The sequence below is a fragment of the Syngnathus floridae genome, chromosome 14 (genome assembly GCF_059516105.1).
Source record: "Syngnathus floridae isolate MCC-2025c chromosome 14, RoL_Sflo_1.0, whole genome shotgun sequence".
Classification (NCBI taxonomy): domain Eukaryota; kingdom Metazoa; phylum Chordata; class Actinopteri; order Syngnathiformes; family Syngnathidae; genus Syngnathus; species Syngnathus floridae.
Genome location: NC_142426.1, coordinates 7,812,796 through 7,831,618, shown reverse-complemented (window position 1 = coordinate 7,831,618; position 18,823 = coordinate 7,812,796). Strand labels below are relative to the sequence as shown.

Below are 18,823 nucleotides of genomic sequence, written 5' to 3'. Positions count from 1 at the left end.
AACTAAAAAGAAAAAAAAAAACAACAGTCATCATCCATTTTGAAACACAACTCATAGAGGAGAGAGAGTGCAAGTGTAACACAATATTAAGTGTAGGTTATAAAACCTATAAATTAATCTGTTGATTATCACGGTCATTTGCTGGGTTTATTTCTTTTTTTTTTTAATTTGCCATATAACAAGAAAGTTGTGTTTGAAGATTTATACATTATTTTCAAAATAGTTGCAACATCCCACTGACAAGGAACAAAATATAGGCTTTGACTGTAGACAGAAATAAACGAGAAATTTGCTGGTAGACAACTTTTTTTTTTTTTTAATCCGCGGCGAGCAGTGCCGCACATCGTCTGTGAGGTCGCCAAGGCAACAAGACGCAACAAACATGCAGTATGAAGGATGGAGAGGAAAACAATCCATAAATATGCTTTACATATCCACAATCGGAGGTACCAATCATAACAGTAATATTACCAAGGCAAATTAGAGCCACACGAAAGAGGAACACATAAGTACAAAAGCAAAATCGTATCGTGATGGAAAGATAGGAGCAAAGAAAGATGTAATATTAAAATACTTTTTGAAATAGAAAGTTGCTTTTTTTCAAGTTGTTCTGTTGAGAAAATGAAATCGGGTTTGAGATAACGTTTTTTTTCCTGATATATAACTTGATATGTAAATTGATGTATCTGGAAAGAACTATAGGTGCAACCATTAATTGACAACCAATCAATTGATAATTAGTAAAAGCCTAAATAAAAAAATAAAAATGTTGTGCCCCCCCTCTCCTGTTTATTTCCGTGTGGCCCTTACGCTCTTTGGTGCAGGAACATTTAAAAGGGTGCAAAGACATTTAGCTTGAACATTGTGCTGAGTATAAAAGCTGCATTAAGTGCATTGCAGGATGCCAGGAAAACTCAGCGAGGACACAAAGAAAGAAAAACCATAGGCTGGCTCTTATTTCAGTGGTTTTGTTCAGTGAGAAGATTTGGGAACACTTTAATGGCATGTTAAAAATTGTTAGACAAAGTGGGCCTCTCTGTGCTCCAGCTCCTGGAGGCGGCGAGGTCGCAGTCTTTGGTAGACAGCCTTGGTCTCGCCGGGGTCGTCGGGGCTGCCAGGGGGTGGCGATTGCGGGGGCGACAGGGAGGTCGCCCCGGGGTCAATGGCGCTGTCGGTAGAGTCCTGTGTTTGGAGGCGGCCGGGCGGGGGGCTGGGGGACGTGGTTGACGGGGCTGTGTTGGCGACCACGGCGGGGGTGGGAACGGTGGTGGTCCAGTCGGGGACCGGCCTCGCTCTGCCCGCAGGGGGCTTGTAGAAGGTCCCCGGCGGGGGCTGCAGAGTTCTTGGGGGTCTGAGCGTTAACGGTGAGCAGGAAGACGGCTGGTCATCCTGTGCAGCGGACGCCCAGGCGGGTTTGACGGACAAGGCGAAGGGGTTGTTGTTGAACATGGTGCCGGCGGAAGTGCTGGCGGTGGGCAGCTTTGCCATGATCATGGCGGTCCTGGGGGTGACATCGTAATGTTTGTACTTCCTGTCCCACGTCCGCCGCTGCATGGTCCGGGTGTCGATGAAGGGCGTGATGTAGTAGGTGCTGACTCGAGACGAGCCTGCGCGGGCAGCCGCCGGCTCCACGCCCGGCGTCTCCGCGATGGCTTCCACCACTGGGTCGATGCGCTCCACAGGTGTAGGGAGGCGTTCCAGGGGCATGCTAATAGGACGGCACGCTGGCCGAGAGCGATGGGCTCGGAGCTGCACCATTGATGCCAGAGTGGATGACGTGGAGCCGGAGGGAGCGGCGTGGCTCGATCGCTTATCGACGCCGTTGACGCCGTCCGAGGAGTCCGTCCGGTCGGTTCCGGGCTGAACCTCCTGGACCTCGTCCAGGATGTGAGAGGACGGGATCACGGAAGAGAACCTCTTGTACACTTTGGCACTCTGGGAAAAAAAGTTGGATGAGAAACTGCGTGGACTGTGTGAGACGCCAGCCGCTATTTACCTCTTTGATGTCCGTCAGGGAGGCAGAATGTCTGCTGAGGCGTTGCAGCTTCTCTTGCGGGGTGAGGGCAGGGGAACTCCGGCCGGCAGCAGCAGCGTCCGACCCGCTCGACGGCGAAGCATCAAACACCACCTGGAAGTGTCGCACCAGCAGCTCTACCATGAGGGCCTGGTACGGGTAGTCCACCAGGGATGACAGAGACACTTCGGCATCCGCCTGCCGCGGCTTCAGCAGCGTGGGGCCAAAGATGATGCCCAGATTGCTTGCCGTCATCTTGTTCTCTTCTGCATGTTCTGACACTCTGCGCAAGACCAACATGACTTTTTCAGATGATACGCAGGAGCAATAATAAGACACGTGAAGTCATATTACCAGATTTATTTGTTTGTTTTAGTATGATTGTTTAATAAAGTGAAAATAAAATTAGATCTAATCAAGTACTATTAGTAGTAAGTAGTCATTTTTTTAGTATTTGTAATAAATAGCAGTTTGGGGAATAACAAAACCAGTTTGAAAATTTGGATTTCATTTCGCTACCTGTTGAGGTGCGTGGCGAGGAAATGCAGTGTGCGGTAGTTGGCGGCGGGCAGCTGGCGCAGAAGGTCCCGAATGCGGAGGACCACACGGTTGAGGTGGACGCTAAGCCCGTCGGACTTCTTGGAATCGCTTTCCTGGGCCTCCTCCACCACCAGGCGCTGGTACTCTTTGGCCAGGCCGATGAAGTCGTTGTAGAAGCGGTAGAGGATCAGCGGCTCTGGTAACTGCGCAAGCAAACACGTTTCGGCTCGGGAACATATAAAGGCTGTCGGATGATGTCACCTCTCTCACCTGTCTCAGGTAGAGCTTGAGCACGTTGCTGATGTCGTGCGGAGACAGCTCCGACAGCTCCACCAGGTCTTTGCCGTTCTCAAAGGCCTGGCACAGCTTCTCCACGCGCGACTTGGCGCCATTCACACGATAAATGCCCTACAAATAAAAAAAAAAAACGCTTTTTGTACCATTTTTCTGGTGGCTTATTTTTCTGCTGGACAAATCGCTATGGCTCACCTTAATGTTGAGAGCGCGGCTTTCGATTTCAGAGGTGCACTTCTTGATGATGAAGGGGATTCCGTCTGCGCTGTTTTTGGACGCCTGGGTGAAGTTGATGCCAAAGAGCTGCAGCCTGCCCTGCAACTTCTTGTGGCCACACTGGATGGCCAGCGTCTCTAGACACTTTTTGTGGCATGCCAGTGAGCACTGGAAGACGGGGAAGGAAAATAATTGAAACCAGGCAGCGTCATTTCATAAAGAGCTTGCGGCCGGATGTTACCTCCTCGCACTCGGCCCCGTGGAAGACCACCAGGCTATCGCACTCGCGGCACTTGGACGGCGCTCGGAGCTTCCTAAGTTTGTGCGTCTGCGCCGCTTTGGACATCTGAGCGTTGCGGAAGGGGCCGGGAGAGCTGGCCGTCTCTGTTACCATCTCGGCCAGACCTGAAAAGAAGAAGTACTTTAACTCTGATGATGGGTCGTGAGAGCAGATAGAGGAAGTCAAGCATGGCCAAAAATAACAGGGATCTCAAACGGAAAAGAACACAAAAGGATCGGTGTGTATTTCTGGTTAGCATATCATCCGCTTCCTAAAATAATGGCTTGAGTCATTTTTATCTTTTTAGGAAACATGAAAAACTGAACCAAACACTGATTATTTATATTATATTTCTTATAGATTTTATATAAGATGTAAAACTTTTGGATTTGACAAATTGGTGGATGGATCATACCATTGTCCAAAGGTGACAGGGGTTCTCGCTCGTCCAGGTCGTCAGCAGAAGACATGGTGCCGGTGGAAGGAGTTCTGGGCAGGCGTCGTTTGAAGTCACCTATGTTGAAAACAGTGTCATCATATTTTATTTAGATATTATTTGTAGTAAGGATTCATTCCCGGAGGTGACCCTCTTTCTCTTCCTACCTGGACTGGCAGATGGGGAGTCCATGGACCTGGACTCACTGCTGCCGCCCGCGCTCTCAGAGTCACTGCACATCCCACCCTGGCTCCCCGGACTGCCGGAGGTCCAGGCTCGGAGCGGCGGGGCCTGCCCCCTCAACCCTGCTGGAACAAGTGTCATTAGTCCCGACAAAAAAAAAACAGACTCCGCTCCTCTTCCGTTTCGTGGATGATCACCAGGGATGTCGGTGCTGCTGTTGGAGCGGCGCTTGGCGATCCCTGGCCGGCGGCGAAGCGGGCTGTCCACCTCGTCGCCGCTGAGGACGTCGCAGGAAGTGAGCGAGGCCTGGGACAGGTTTCCGTGGGAGGAGTGGGTGCTGCCCACTGACCGCTTGGCAAACACGAACCTGTAGAAAAGAGGAAACATGACAACCAGAGTTGAGAGTAGAACGGAGTGGCGCCGTCCGTATACCAGGGACTGGACGCCAGCCAATCACAGGGCACATACAGACACAAACACTCACTTCCAGGCAATTTAAATCATCAATGTTGCTAACATGTATGTTTTCAGAATGTGGAAGAGAGATGAAGCTAACACTGAAAGCCAGACGTTGTTCCCCTTTTCTTTATGTTTGAGCATCAGACAGACGTTTTAATGACAATGCCGCCTTTGATGGTTTGCCACACACATATACGAGAGAGGAACTTAAACTCGACATGTAACGACACGTGAGGTTTGTCCTCGCTTTCATCTACCGGGTTGTACAGCTCAAATCAAAGCAAAAGGGTATACGAGTTATTTTTAGGGTTCCGAAACCTCTATGCTGAAACGTAAACACTTTTCAAGTCCTTTGGAGATTGATGTTTTTTTTCCATGCTTGGAAAATGAAAGAAAAGCAGGCAGCTCCAGATGTTCAGGTTTTAATTTCATTTTCTCCACCCCCCCAAAAAAAAAGAATAAATAAAACAACAATCTATGTTATTATTGTTATTATGTATTTTTTTTGAAAAAACAAAAAACAAAACTGGAAATGTGCGCTCTGCTTTTTTTTTCATGAAATACTAACAATAATAAGAGTAAAGAAAGTTGATTAGTAGAGAAAAAACATTATGATTATTTAGTAGAGAAAAACCATGGATTATTTATTAGGAATATTTAACGCTTTTGAAACCCCAAAAAACAACACAAGCATTTTCGCATGTTTTAAGCACCTGTGTGTGGACTCTGGTTTTTTACTTTTTAGTATTTCCCTCCGGGTAGTGTGTGTGTGTGTGGGAAGCGACGTGTTTGGACAGAAACGCGAGAGGCAATCTTCTCACACTCGCAATCTGCCCGCTTGCACTCTAAGCCTGCGCCACAGATATTTCCTGAGAGGAAGGCCAACGCATTCACATTCTCTCTCTCTTCCTCCCAGTCTGACTCATTGTTACTCTGCTCTGAAAGAACAACCGCACGATGCATTACGACGTACACACTATCAAGGTGCTACTTGTACAATCGTGTGATTTAAAGAGCTGGAAAAAGTTTCGAAAGGACTTGGAAATGCTTCAGTGTATGGCGTGGTGCTGCTGTTTTGGTTAGCAACGGCGAACTATGAACTGAAACTCTTGCATACCTGGCGCCGTCTGAAGAAACCGAGTCGGAGTGCATGCGCTCCCTGGGCAGGTGTCGGGGAAGGCGACGCACAAACTCCGAGTAGCACTCGCCGGGCTCGTACAGCTTGGCGCTGTCACTCAGCGCCTGGTGATGAGCGGGTAGCAGCGCCATCTGCACGTGTTGCATCTGGAACCAGTTGACCGTTACCTGAAAGCAGGAAGAGCAGGGCACAATGAGATCGAATCAATTTGATCATTTTAGGATAGTTTTAGAATTCATTTTTATTTTAGAATTCTACTGAATGATGACAGAATGTGGCCCACCGCCTTGAGCGTGAGGTCGCACTGGAAAACGGTCTCTCGGATTTGGGTGAGGATGGTGCGCTTGACATTGGCCAGGTCCATTCTCCTGACGCCTGCGTCAGCCATGCTGCTCTGGTATTGTTCCTGGGCTTCCTCGGCCTAACGCGGCAATGCAACGAACGACGTGATCGATAGCAGCATGAAAAGGATCATCGTTGGCGTACCTTCTGCAGGGCCTCCTCTTCCAGCCTCCTCTTTCTCTCCAGCTGCTTGTTGCCAGCGTTGGGCTGCTCCTCCAGGGAGCGGCTGGTGGACGAGCAGGCCTTCTGATACTCTTCTCGCCTCTGGGCTTTTAGCGCCCGAGCCTTTCGCAGGCTTGTGTCCGCCTCGTGCTGGAATAGAAGAGAAATAATGTTCAGTTCTTTCTTCTTGTATTTTTTTTTATTCATTTTGGACTATCAGTAGAAATTCACCATTTTCTTCTGCTCCTTCTGCCACTGCTCTTTGAGGTCTTTCCTCAATTTGTCCAGTTCATTCTTACGGCCCAAGAGAGGCTAGCAAGGATACATAAGAAGGGAAACAATGTCATTTCATAAACTTTAATCTTTACACTGACAAAGGTTTGTCAAAATCCATTTGAAATACTAAAAAAAGCAAAAAACGTTAAAAAAAAAAAAAAAAGCTAAATAAATAAAAATATGTCTAACCTGTATGAATTTATTGGTCTGCAAGGCCATGGCGGTTTGCACGAGCAGTTGGTTGTACTCAATGTCGTTCTTGAAGGTGGAATTGTAAATGTCGCTAAAGGGCATGTAGTCCTGCACGGAGCCAAACACGCATTAATCCATCCACTCTCAAAACATAATGACACACAAGGAGGTGCGTGGAATTGTAAATAAAATAAAATAAATAACCTGCTGTGTCACCAGCGACTTGGCCGACTCTGCCAGTTTGGCGTAACTTTTGGCACACTCCATATCTGAAAGCCACAAAAGGGTTTTTCATGTCAGTTCATCCAATTTAAATTTCAATTTCATGAGTGACAGTACTGTACTATATGGAGCGGGCCTCACCCATGGTCACTCTTTTCTCCATCCAGCCCAGCAGGTCCTTGATGTACTTGGACCAGGCTTTAGCGTAGAGCAGAGCTGACTCCACCCCGCTGTCATGCTTCAGCAGTGTCAGGTCCACCTCCTCCTCGCGTGACAGGGGAACATCTGGGCCTGAGGAGAAAGATTAGCTTTAATGAAATATGAAACGAAAACAAGAATAGTTCAGATTGATAGAGGCTAAAACAGAAGACGTGACCATGAAAAAGCTGATGACACTGCAAGAGGATGTGATAATGCTGGCATCTTCTAAAAAAAGACAATGGCCCCCCCACACACCCCCACCCCACCTCCCGCCATTTCTACTCAGAGCTCATGTGTTTCCCATCCGCCGCAGACCCGCTCCCGAACAGGCCTCGGAATGTCAGACATTCAGGCCAGCGGGGAAAACGTGTGGTCCGGCAGAAATAACAGGGCGGGTCTCCACCTCAGGCATTCCTAAATCACGCCGGGAGCTCCAAAGTTGACAACGTTGGCCTGCCCTTGGCCGACGTGCCGTAAACACGCGACGAAATCCACACCCCTTGAATGATGGAACGCGGACGCCCACTCACCAGCAAGGTCGTTCTTCTCGGCCGCGTAGTCTTCGGGATCCACGGCGAGGTTGTCGAAAGACTGCGAAAGACGAGGAGGACACAGTTTCATGTGACAGGAAGGCAAAGGCAGACATGCAATTAACAAGCAGCTGTGCTCGCGACACCCAAATTACAGTTTGCCTTTGAGGCTTTTTAAGTTTACTGGGAACAACGCTTTCAATAAAAATAACAAGTAAAAGGAAAAAAAAATTAAGAAGGAAAAAAAACGGCTTTACCCGGCTTCTTCTGGTCTGGGGGGTCCCCAACCCTGAGCCATTGTCCACATCTCCCATAAGGAAGTCAGAAACTCTAAAGCACACACCCACCCAAAACAATTATTAATACAGTTACAATATGTAAAATATCATCTTAAAATTACAAAATATTTTGTATTGCTATACTGGCGAACTCAAAGGAATGAAATAATGTTTGGCATTGGTATGGTAACCCTAATTGCATTTATTATAAATCATGGATGAGTCTGGACAATTTAGAGGCTGCATCAGTGCTAGCATTAGCGCTAATGTTATTTTTTTGATTAATTTAGCTGGGTTGAAGTTAGCCTCTTGTCATTTTCTTTACAAGTAATAAAAGTTGGAGACGGCGTCGCACTCACACATTGCCGAAGGTGAACGCTAAGGTGTCGATGGACGCATGAATCTCGCCAAACGTGCTTTCTAGGTTGTCGGGTCTGATGTCATTGAAGTTGATGCCTGCGGAGGGACAGAAAATCTAAATATAACTTAACCTGGTAGTGGGTGTTTCATCCAGATGCAACATTTACACAGGATAGTTCAGGATAGTTTCCAGAGGTTGGATTAAGTCATGTGTCAAGTGTTAAACTTCAAGAAGTCCTTACTTGGGTTAAGCAAGTTACAAGTCAGGTCATACAATCTTGCTAATGTAGGAAATGTGTCAGAAAAGTTTTAGGACACTTCTTCAAGTCGTTAAAACGAGTCCCCTTGACAACTCCTTTTACTTTGGAAAAGGGGGGGCTCACATGACTCGATATTGGGTGAGAGTGTTGTCCTTGGTTAGGAACTGTCAGATGCTTTGGGATTGGTGAGGAGGGGTGTTGTAATGGTGAAGCAGCCAGTCCTGGAACTTTTAGGGAAACCACCCACATTCGCGCTTACCTTTGAGTTGCTAATGTTGCACATTGACATTCGATTTGCAGACTAAGAATTTTACCAAAATAATAATTGGATCCAAATGTAATAATCTTCAGTCGAGCCGTTCATAAATTGTCGCCAGGCAAATCCCAAGTCCTAAAACTGAGTGACGGGTCAAATCCCAAATCTCAAGTCCCCCACCTCAGAGTTTCTCTTCCAAAAATTCGTCATGACCGATCAGGCTATTCCGTCCAAACCCTTTAGTCACCTTTTAAAAAAATCTTGCATTCAAATCCAACCCGGGCTGTTTGTAATCCGCAATGAAACGGCGTGAACGCTCGCACATCCTCAAGACTTTTGCAGCTTGAACCTTGAGGACCGTCGAAGGTGGAAAATCTTCAGGAAGCACTTTCCTCAGCAAGAACGCCGTTTGTGACCAAAGTGGTAGTCAGTGACGTTGGACGTCGTGTTTCCTGTCTGCGCTGTAACAGGAAACGCTCGCACGTAGCTCCACTTCTGTCACTCTCTCGCTTACCTTCAAAAACTTGAATACGTAAAGCTAAGCTCCGCTATTCGATTTTAGCTCCGTGACGACCAATGCTGAGGCGACAGCACGTTCTCCCCTGAGCCGCCAAAAAGGTTTGATTTTATGTTTTGAGGAGACTCTCGAGGAGCGCTGCCGAACGCTGCTGCGCGACTCTGCACTGCATCGGCTTCTTCCTCAGGACATCCTGTGGCTCTCGGAACAATAATTCCAGAGCTCCCCCCCCCACCTCCCTCCCATCCCTCGGTGCTGTTGATTCACTCTCACCTAGTTTGCTGGCTAAAGAAATGGAACAACAAAGTGATGTCATCGATACATTCATGTCTTATATTTTGCTTTCAGTTTGCCTTTTACATCCCTCGCTACACTAAAACAAAGTAAAAGACAAAGGGGAGGTGTTTTTTTTTTTTTTCCCTTTCCCACTTTAATGGACAATTCATCGGAAGTGGGAAATGACGCCGCAACAATCCGTTCTCGTGCCGTGGCTCAGAGGCGAGTTCATTCTTGACATTTTCGCATCTGTGTAAAAAAAATAAGTCCCCTTGGGAGGCTTTCACAACAACAGCGCGACGAGCGGCACATGTCAACGCTCGGTGTCAGCGCCGTCTGCAAACGGGTCGGACGAGCGAGTGTTTGTCTAAGTACGTGCTGGCGGACTTCCAGACGCTGCAGGTGTCACGCTAGACACGCCGAGGAGATGCATCGAGGCCTGTTATCGAGCGAGCATGAAGCTCCTCGTCGCTTACTCATCTGTGCTCGCAAACGCTCCTCCTCACTACTGGATGCAATGTGTGAGTAGCCCCCCAAAGGCCTTTTTAGCCAATCAGAAGCCTGAAATAAGTTGCTTCCGGAAAAGGTTGAGGAAGCGAAGAAAAAAAAAGTTGTCTAAATATAAGCTCAGAATTTCTAGTAATACTTATATTTTTGATTTTTTTTTTTTTATTACTGAATAAAAATGTCAAAACCATGCTATATGTTATAATTTTAAATAATAGAAATAATATAATAATAATATGTTATCATTTCAAATACATTTAAAACATTTGAAAAACTTTACAGATTATTAAAATGTTATATTATATAAGAATACAATTTTTAATGTGTGTGCGGCTTCTGTTTAATTCTGTCATCTGTCCTCTCTTTATGAAACCTTTTTCTCCTCAAGAGAAAATGGAGCACACTATGTAGTAGAAATGAGACAGGTCCCCCCCCCACCAACCAAAATGCTATTTTTGCCATCTAGATGCACTTGGACACAGGCTAACTGTTCTCTTGAAAAGCAGACCATTAATAAGCAGTCACTATTCATCAGTTTGATGCTCTATAAATAATGTAAGCATCATTTGCAGTTCAGTAATAATTTGCTTGGACTGGTGCCATCTTGCCAGTGTGATTGAAGTGCAATGGACCGTGCTCTTTCCTTTCTGCCTTTGTACCCGTGCATACTCTGGCACCGGGTTACGCCTCGGAGCTCTCAAACAGAGCAGGTGAGCGCCCTGTGACATTTCTAGGCTAGGTGTCACGTATGTAGCATGCAACGTTAGCCACCGCTCACCTTTCACCTTGGCGATGAGCGTGCCCGCCTTGCCTAGGATGTCGACCGAGTTGAGGGCCTGGTGTTTGCCGATGACGGCCTTGAGGACGCGCAGCAGCTCGGCCAGACGCTCCTGGACCATTTGTTGGAGAGCTTCCGAGCCATCTGCGGAGGGAAGGAGAAGCAAAATTGCGGTCGGTTGACATTGTGGTCTTGAGAACTACAGCACAAAATACAAGTTGTGCTTTTATGACTCTTTAATTGGCTTCACGCACATTGTGACATGACCGACAAATGCTAATTTACATGCTCCATATGTGCTGCTGTTTTGGTTAGCGTTAGCAAGAGATTTGAAATGGGCTCAGCTGTCAATCGCGGAGCAACAGCCAGCAGCAGATGAAATGAGCTTGGGATGCGCAGTAATTGAGGGGCTGTCGAAGCCAAACGGGGGGCCTCAACCAGGCATGTAATCACACATGTGGGAATAGACTGAAAACGAGAGAGAGGAGGCTTTTTGAAATAGAACGATGACAAAACAGGAGATGAACAAAAAGGTATAGTTTGGTTGAGATGCAGACAGCCAAGAACAGTGACCCGTTGCATCACGACGCAAACGGTGATGTAACATCTGCCAACGGAAGAGGCTCGTGTGGCAGGAAGCTTGAGGACAGGACGATGTGATTTTTCTGCACTTAGGTGCTCGTATTTGACAACGCCCTGCACGTTGCGCCTCTTCAAGTGACACAGATACAAACAAGGCATAGTTGGCAATTTCAAATACTAGACTGCACTGAATTAAAACTGTGACCAAGATTGATGGATTGTGGACCCAAGCATGGGGATGGATCGATGACAGTGCGGCAATCAGACAATGACAAACAATAGCATCATTATTACCTCAGAGACTGGTCGCACCCTTCTCGGCGCTGCACGCCCCTTTTACTGATAAAGTAGGTGAATGCTGTCACGTCTCGGCAATTTGCAACAGGTAAATTAATGTGTGTGTGTGTGTGTGAAGGAGGGAGGTGGGCAAGAGAGTCATCTGGTTTTCATCAAGAGGCGGGCGGGATGAGAGGCTGGATTTATTGGAACGCTGAAGGAATTACAGGGGGGAGTGAAAATGAGAGGCTGGGTGTTTTTCCTCAGCCCCTCCCTTGACATGACACATGCACTCATACGCACAAATACATCATACACACACAAACAGCTGGAGGAGGAATCTTCCAACTTCCATAGATATTCACCCCTAGGAGCTTTCTGTGTTTTTGGACAGCGGGAACTTTCATCTGAATTTAGGTTCCGGAGCCAAAATAAGCCCCTGTTTCAAGGGTAATTACTTTTTGCGAGTTCCAGAAAACCTTTGGAGGACAAGGTCTAACTCTTCTCCCAAGATCAGAGAACAAAGCTGACTGGAGAGACGTAGAGCTCACCTGCTCAACGTGAGACCCCCACCGTGCACCCCCGCCTGCACTTTGAAGTATGCCCACCCCCCACCACTTTAACCTTCTGACAATGGACCCTCATTAAAGAGCTCACCCTCTTTCCCTTTCGGGCATGTTTAGCTCACCGGTGCTTGAAGCCCTTTTAAAATCAAAGGAGATGCAAGAAGCACACACTCGGGTTAGCGTGACGCAAGACTCCGCCCCCTTCTTTGATTGGCTGCATGAAAAGGAATTACAATCCCAAACGTTTTGTCTTCTTTCCTGGAAGGTTTGGAATGGATCTGTTTGTTCACCAGATAAGCTCAGAAGAATCACTGTTTAATGGAAGCGATAACACTCCGTTACAAGTTCCTGATGTTGTGAAAGCATTCTAGAAACACCGCTAAAGTCAATGTAAAATCCCATTGACATGCTAACGCTGAATTAGCATCAACTTCCTAGACTAGTCCTGGGAACTGCAGCTATCTAAAAATTCCTAAAACAGCTCGTAAAAAATGATTCAAGACAATTTTGTCTGATTCTTAACTCAATAATAGTGTACTGTGTTTTTACTTGTGTTTGGATGTACAAAACAAAACGCAGTCGCCTACATGTGCATCTATTAGCTCCATGTCCAATTGGACCACTTAGATCAGTGCTCATTCACCCCCTTTCCCTTCTCCCCAGCACACACCCCAACGATCCACAATGACAGAAAAACACAAGAGGGGGAAAAAAAGACGAGTGTTTACAAAATAGAATGAAGCCATGAGCTCCGATCTCAAGTGACAGCTCACACTGACCGCTCGCTATTGTTTGCTCGGGAGGCTTGCGTGCTCACGGCGCAGTGACAGCACAGAGAAAGCCGGCGAGAATCAGCCGTGAGTGCTTTTGTCACAACAATGGCTGGAGAATAAAGAGGCCTGGAAATGTGTTGCCTGATTGCAGTGATGGTGGCTCTGGTGGTGGTAGGGGAGGGGAGGGTCCGTGGCATTGTTTTGGTAGAGATAACAGCGGTCAGGGCTTGCATTGTGGAAAGGAAGAGCACCCCCCCTGCCCCCCTTCCAATCAGTCAACCCCACCGTCTACCATCTCATTTCCTCTTGCCGTGATGAGCCCGTGTCCCACCCAGACTTTTAGGAAAATACACACACCACAACAAATAGGAACCATGTGACTTGTGACATACAAACATGGAAAAGGAGTTCAGAACATTTGCAGCAGTCAGAAAATGTCTATTTGGATTTGCTGAAGTTCCCTTTGTGGATATTTTAAGTGACAGAAAAATGTAGGATTTGCATATGTGTTTATTTGGAATTATTTTTTAATTAGACACTTTTAGCATCATTCATCAGCCCCCTCTTCACTCCACCAATTGCCACTGACCCAGAAAATGATAGCTGTTCCTGAGAAACTTAACAGGCCTACATTTTAGTGTGTGTGTGGGGTGGGGGCAATCTAATCCAAAACTTCAGGTGGCCTGACAAGAGGTTACAACCCCCATCGTGCCCCTCTCTCTGTCTCTCTGGCTGATAACAACCGACAATCAGCGAGCCTGTCTGGACACGTGATGAGTTTCACGCAAAACAAGCATCGACAAAAGAAATGGCTGCGAGCGCTTTTTTTTTGCCAAGTGGTTTATCCCGAGCCCTTCCTCGAGGATTCCGGCACGGTGACGCATGTTGACTCAGTCCACCTGACAGATGCTGCTCTCCCGACCATTCATTTTGCGTCATTCCTACAGAGAAACATCTTCTAAATGGTATTTTACAACAAAATGGCGATGTGATACCGCAAACGTTGCCCGGCCACATGAAACGTGATCTGCGGCAGGTGGAATTGTTTCCATCAGTAAACATGTCCCCCCCACCACCACCACATCCAAACAATTTTGTCCGCTCCCGGGTGTTCTGCATGCCTTGTTTAGAAGGTCGAGTGGAGAACACAGACGCCGGGCAGACAGTAAACAGCAGGCGCTCCATAAACAGCTACCTGCTTGGGAGTGTGGAGGGGTGGGGGGCAGCGGGGTCACGGCACTGTGTGAGGTCTGGCCTCTGTCCTGGATGCACCGAAACAACCCCTCCCCCATGTGAAAATCCAAAGTCATACTTGCACACCTTTAACAACTGATTTGTGTTTCCGTCTATTTTGCTGTCATTTATTACCAATACCATGGAAGGGGGGAAAAACACGCAATGCGAAAGGCCGGACAGGAAATTCTGTATCGGTGGTCTACGTCAAAGGCCCAGCGACAGAATTTTCCCTTCCGAGATAATAGCAAAGGCCGAAAGGGAATATTAAAAATCTGGAGTGAGCGCTATAACACCTGGTTGTGTATTTGATTCTATTTCCGTGAAGCACTGAGGTTGTGAAGTTTAACACCTGCTTCGTATGTATGGCAACTATGAGAATGTGTCCTGGAGATGACTTTTTGCTTCAACAACAAAGTGACGCACAAAGTTTGGAAAAAAACTGCTCCCAGGTTGTAAATTTCTCGCCTCCCATTCACCGCGACCAATCTACTACACAAACATCCCCCCCTGGCCCATAACCATAAATAACCACCCCAGGAAAGATCTTGCACAAAACATCCTTCACGTGGCATCACAGGGAGGGAGGGGAGAGTTACAGCCCCCCCACCACCCCACCCCAACCGACAAATCCCACTCTTTTTTTTTTTTTCTCCCGGCCCATTAAGCCATTATGTCGTTACGACGGCTCGCGATTGAAGGCGCCACCCGCGAGCCGCCACTTGAGCTGGCACACTTGGGCGGGTATTCACAGCAACCGCTCACGATTTACGGCCAATGAACAAGGACGTAACTGGCGACAAGACCTCTCATTTTTACTCTCAGCAATTTCCATAAAAAAATAAATAAATAAACCCATCCCTTGTCTAAAATTTGTTTTAGGTCAGTAGTACCTTTCACGCGCACAAAAAACTACGATGAGAATCCCTTGAATTTTTTTTGTTTTTTTTTACAACATTGTGTTAAGGCACAAATACTTCCCCTCCCTCAGACAGATAATTGAAGATGATACAGAAGTCGAATACAATTGCTATCTCGGGCAGGTCGCGTGAAAGGGGGCCGCGGTGACAAGACGGCAGCATTGTAAAATACAACAATGCCGTTTGACTGGAACACAACACAATCTTATCAGCGTGTCGCAATGACACTAGCAAACACTTTTGCAGAATGAGGACACGCGAGTCAGCAGCGCTACATTTTGGCGCCCTCGCCAAATATTTTCAACCACAGTGGCTGCGAAAATAAACATGCCTGAGTACGTTTTCGAAGGCAACGTCCAGTACAACCGCCGAGGTGTTGAGTGGGCCCTGCGAGCAAAATTTAGCCGGCCGGCCGTGAGGTATTCCGGGGAAGGGAGGCTTTTTCCACGTAAGCGTGGCTCACAGCGACCCTAGTTCTGCTCTATTGAAGGCACTGCGCAGCCACAAGTGAACATTTGTTCTAAAGGAATGCTGAGTATGCGGGAGAGCGTGGGGGTGCTGGGGGGGGGGGGGGGGGGGGGGGGTGTCGGCTCAAGCCAGTACGTCGACGGCGGCTCCTTTATTCTTGTTTTTTTTTTCAACACCTCCCGACCCGATTTAAAGCATTAGCCAAGGCAGAAGGGGACACATGGACATAGAATGACAAGCAGATGCTAATAATGTCAACAAGGGGACAGAGTTATGTGACACATAAGGTGACAACAAGTGCATTTAAACCAAAACAAAATTCAGAACTGTCGTGAGAACACAACTAGATGGCATCCAGAAGCAGATTTGAATTTTCAATTCAATTAGATCTGTAAGTACCACTCGACTTTGAATCTGCAGTCAATCAAAATTCCAGACACAGACAAACAACAAATATAATGTTGGAAGCCGTAAAATGTCAGATGACCTAAAGGAACTTACAGGGGCGGATAAAGGCTTCTTTGAGACCGGGGTCAGGGTTCACCCATTGGGTCACAAGAGCTTCAACTTCTTGTCCTTAACACGTCAGACCCCGACCCAGCGGTTGCAGGGTGAGGGGTTGGGTTTGACAGCAATAGCTGCTAAACTAAAGCCTCAACGCGTCTCCGCTGAGGTGCTAAATAAATTCCTGGCCTAACTGGTTCCTGCTGTTCTGGCTCACGCTGCCGTTGGCGTAGCAACGACACGCCGGACAGTAATCGGGGGGGAACACGGAGGACGTCATCCTGTTTACCTTCAGCTTACACGTGGTGGCAATTTGCAAACGACTGGCATCAAATATTATCCAATTATGGGCTGTCTCTGGCCTGTCAATCACGGCAGACTTGCTAAAGGTTTTGAACACAGCATGCTCCCTACTATTTCATATTTAATAATGACAACGGCGAACATTTTGCTTTTCAGTGTGCATCTGGTTAACGACTGGTGGAATGAGTACTGTACGGTTCAGAACTCCCCCACAAATGAGTCCACACCCCGTGAAAAGTAAGCTTTTTATCCACTCGAAACAGACTGAGGGATTAAGCCTTGTGACGGCGAATGCTGCATAATGCCATTATTATTATTATTATTGTTATTATTTCTGATGCGTTAAGCTGCTTACAAAGTCAGGAGAGGACGTTCACAAACCTTCATTCTACACACACACACATGCAAAAACACACACGCAATGACTCACTCAGGGAGACCGGCCTCCTCCAAGCACAGGAATGGTTAAACAAATCACTCCCGCTGCCAGGACCACAGTGTGTGTGTGTGTGTGTGTGTGTGTGTGTGTGTGTGTGTGTGTGTGTGTGTGTGTCTAGAAGGGGTCAAACTACAGCTAAGACATTCTAGCATTACAAAGCAAGCAAATCAAAACATCGCCAAGGTGGGACAAAATATTGACATTGCAATTCATCTTTGTTTTTTTTATTCTCACAGTGTGGATGTTGATATTGATGGATGAGTGTCAAAAATTAGTTGTAATATTTGGTATCATGGAGAATCGTTTTTTTCTTCTTATGATGCAATATACTATCCACACGAAAACATGAAATATTGGTCAGTTTTGGGTGGCTTGAATCTGATCTCTCATACACGACGTTAAAATGTTTGTGAAAACGTGTGGCCTTTGTCTCACCTGGACTCTGGAAGGCTTCCTTGAGGTGCAGCAGCACATTGGCGAACCACCTGACGTCATTCACCAGCATCATGACATACTCCGGATCCACTCCGGGCGGGTATGACGCCGACACTGACGGATCCGAAGGATCTGCGCCGCTCAGCGGGTTGTGGGAGCGCCGCCTGTGCCCTGCATCCCAGGTCTTGGTAGAGCCGGCCGACAGAGAGCCCGTCAGGGAACTGGAGTGATGCCTGGAGGTAGCGGAAGTGTGACCACTCTTGACACTGCCGCCGTCGCTGCTCTTACGGAGCATCCTGGCGGCGGGGTCGGGGGGTGGGGAGCTAGTGTACTTTACAGCCACTCGGACCCTTAATGGCTTCCCCTAGAAACACACGGGATCAAGATGTTAATGATGGCCTAACTAAAGCACTAATTTGCTCAATAGCCACATTGGTTGATACAACGGCGACATAAATATCATTTTTGACACATCTCTTTTTCGACATAACTCATCATTCTAGTTGCAACATATTTCATAAATTCATGCCTTCTGGGATATTATTTTTCCCATTCTAAAATTCAGTTTTAACCCCAAATAAAAAAATTTGACCAAAAATACTCCATTCCATCCCAATAGCAACACACGTCCAATAAAAATTCCCCATTCATTTCCATTCAAAATAAATATTGTTCTCATTTCCATTCAAAATAAATATTGTTCAATGAGCCAACATCAATCCATTTATTCAAGGTGATTCCATAATTTTTCATTCAGCATTTCAATATTCACAGCCAAATTTCACAGAAATTGCAAATGTCTCGTATCATTATCACTACCATTGAAATTTTATAATTATTAGGTTTCGCTTCTAGTTTGTTTATATCCACGCTTACGTACAGAACTTTGTTAAAGCTGCGGTTGTGGTTAAAGTGCTTTATAAATTATATTAAGATGACCATTATGCATGATATCAGTCTCTACAAGGATCAGCACAGAAGTGTCACGAATCACCATTAATCGTTTAAACGTCATCATTTTAGCCATACTACCAAAGTATGTGGTCAGAAAATAACACAAAATACAAAAATACGTTCTTAAACGAGTTGCATTTATATGTCATACATTCCACAAGAGTGCAACATCATCGACATTTGATACTGATGTATCGTGCGATTTACGATGGAGATCTTGTATGATAAAAACGTGAATCGTGACGTAGAATAAACCTTTTATCCGAGGCCAGCGAACAAAAATGTTATTCAGTATTATTAGCTTCATTGTTAAGACTGAGTATATTTATAGTGTTTTGCGTGCTTATAGGCTTAGAATGTTCTACTGTATTCTAACTTCTCACGTCGGTCTAAAGTATTTCGCTAGCAATGTCTTAAAAAAACCCAAAATGAGAGTTTCCCCCACTCACCTGCACAGTACTGGTAGGACATGGCAGCAGAGATATCCAGACCAAGATTAAGACGAAAAGTATTCCCGTTTGGGGTAGTAAAAAAATATAAAAACAACTTTAAAATAGCAAAAAAGTGGGTGACAACGACTCGACTGTATGAGTACGATGCACCAGAGCCCAAGCAGAGGCAACGCTCAACTCATTCGTCATTACCAAGTCCGT

At 46.5% G+C, this 18,823-nt stretch overlaps 1 protein-coding gene across 5 annotated transcripts; it reads right to left on the bottom strand.

Moving 5' to 3' along the window:
• Nucleotides 1–133: 133 nt before the first annotated feature.
• On the bottom strand, nt 134–18,800 carry LOC148387471 (rho GTPase-activating protein 29-like). 5 transcript variants are annotated; one of them, XM_088396909.1, is made up of 22 exons: nt 18,620–18,800; nt 17,217–17,580; nt 10,718–10,861; nt 8,123–8,219; nt 7,743–7,815; nt 7,486–7,546; nt 6,896–7,045; nt 6,737–6,801; nt 6,530–6,640; nt 6,296–6,376; nt 6,047–6,214; nt 5,844–5,981; nt 5,540–5,727; nt 4,161–4,330; nt 3,948–4,088; nt 3,760–3,858; nt 3,306–3,469; nt 3,044–3,232; nt 2,825–2,962; nt 2,534–2,757; nt 1,997–2,297; nt 134–1,935 (listed from the first exon to the last, which is right to left on the bottom strand). In XM_088396909.1, exons 2-22 carry the CDS (start codon nt 17,509–17,511, stop codon nt 1,018–1,020), a joined length of 3,915 nt encoding a protein of 1,304 aa, XP_088253035.1. In that variant the 5' UTR covers nt 17,512–17,580; nt 18,620–18,800; the 3' UTR covers nt 134–1,017. The 5 variants fall into 5 exon arrangements, with proteins under 5 accessions (XP_088253035.1, XP_088253036.1, XP_088253037.1 ...); XM_088396910.1 differs by having other exon boundaries at nt 3,948–4,085; XM_088396911.1 differs by lacking the exons at nt 10,718–10,861; nt 17,217–17,580; nt 18,620–18,800 and adding an exon at nt 8,887–9,345.
• Between the last annotated feature and the right edge of the window lie 23 nt (nt 18,801–18,823).

Bases quoted from the DNA above. Each gene is read 5' to 3' on its own strand.
- LOC148387471 (XM_088396909.1), bottom strand. From the start codon at position 17,511: ATGCTCCGTAAGAGCAGCGACGGCGGCAGTGTCAAGAGTGGTCACACT. The intron at 5,982-6,046 runs GTACGCCAACGA...TTGCCGCGTTAG, and splicing joins AAGAGGAGGCCCTGCAGAAG to GCCGAGGAAGCCCAGGAACA. The intron at 3,470-3,759 runs GTATGATCCATC...TCTTCTTTTCAG, and splicing joins CCTGTCACCTTTGGACAATG to GTCTGGCCGAGATGGTAACA.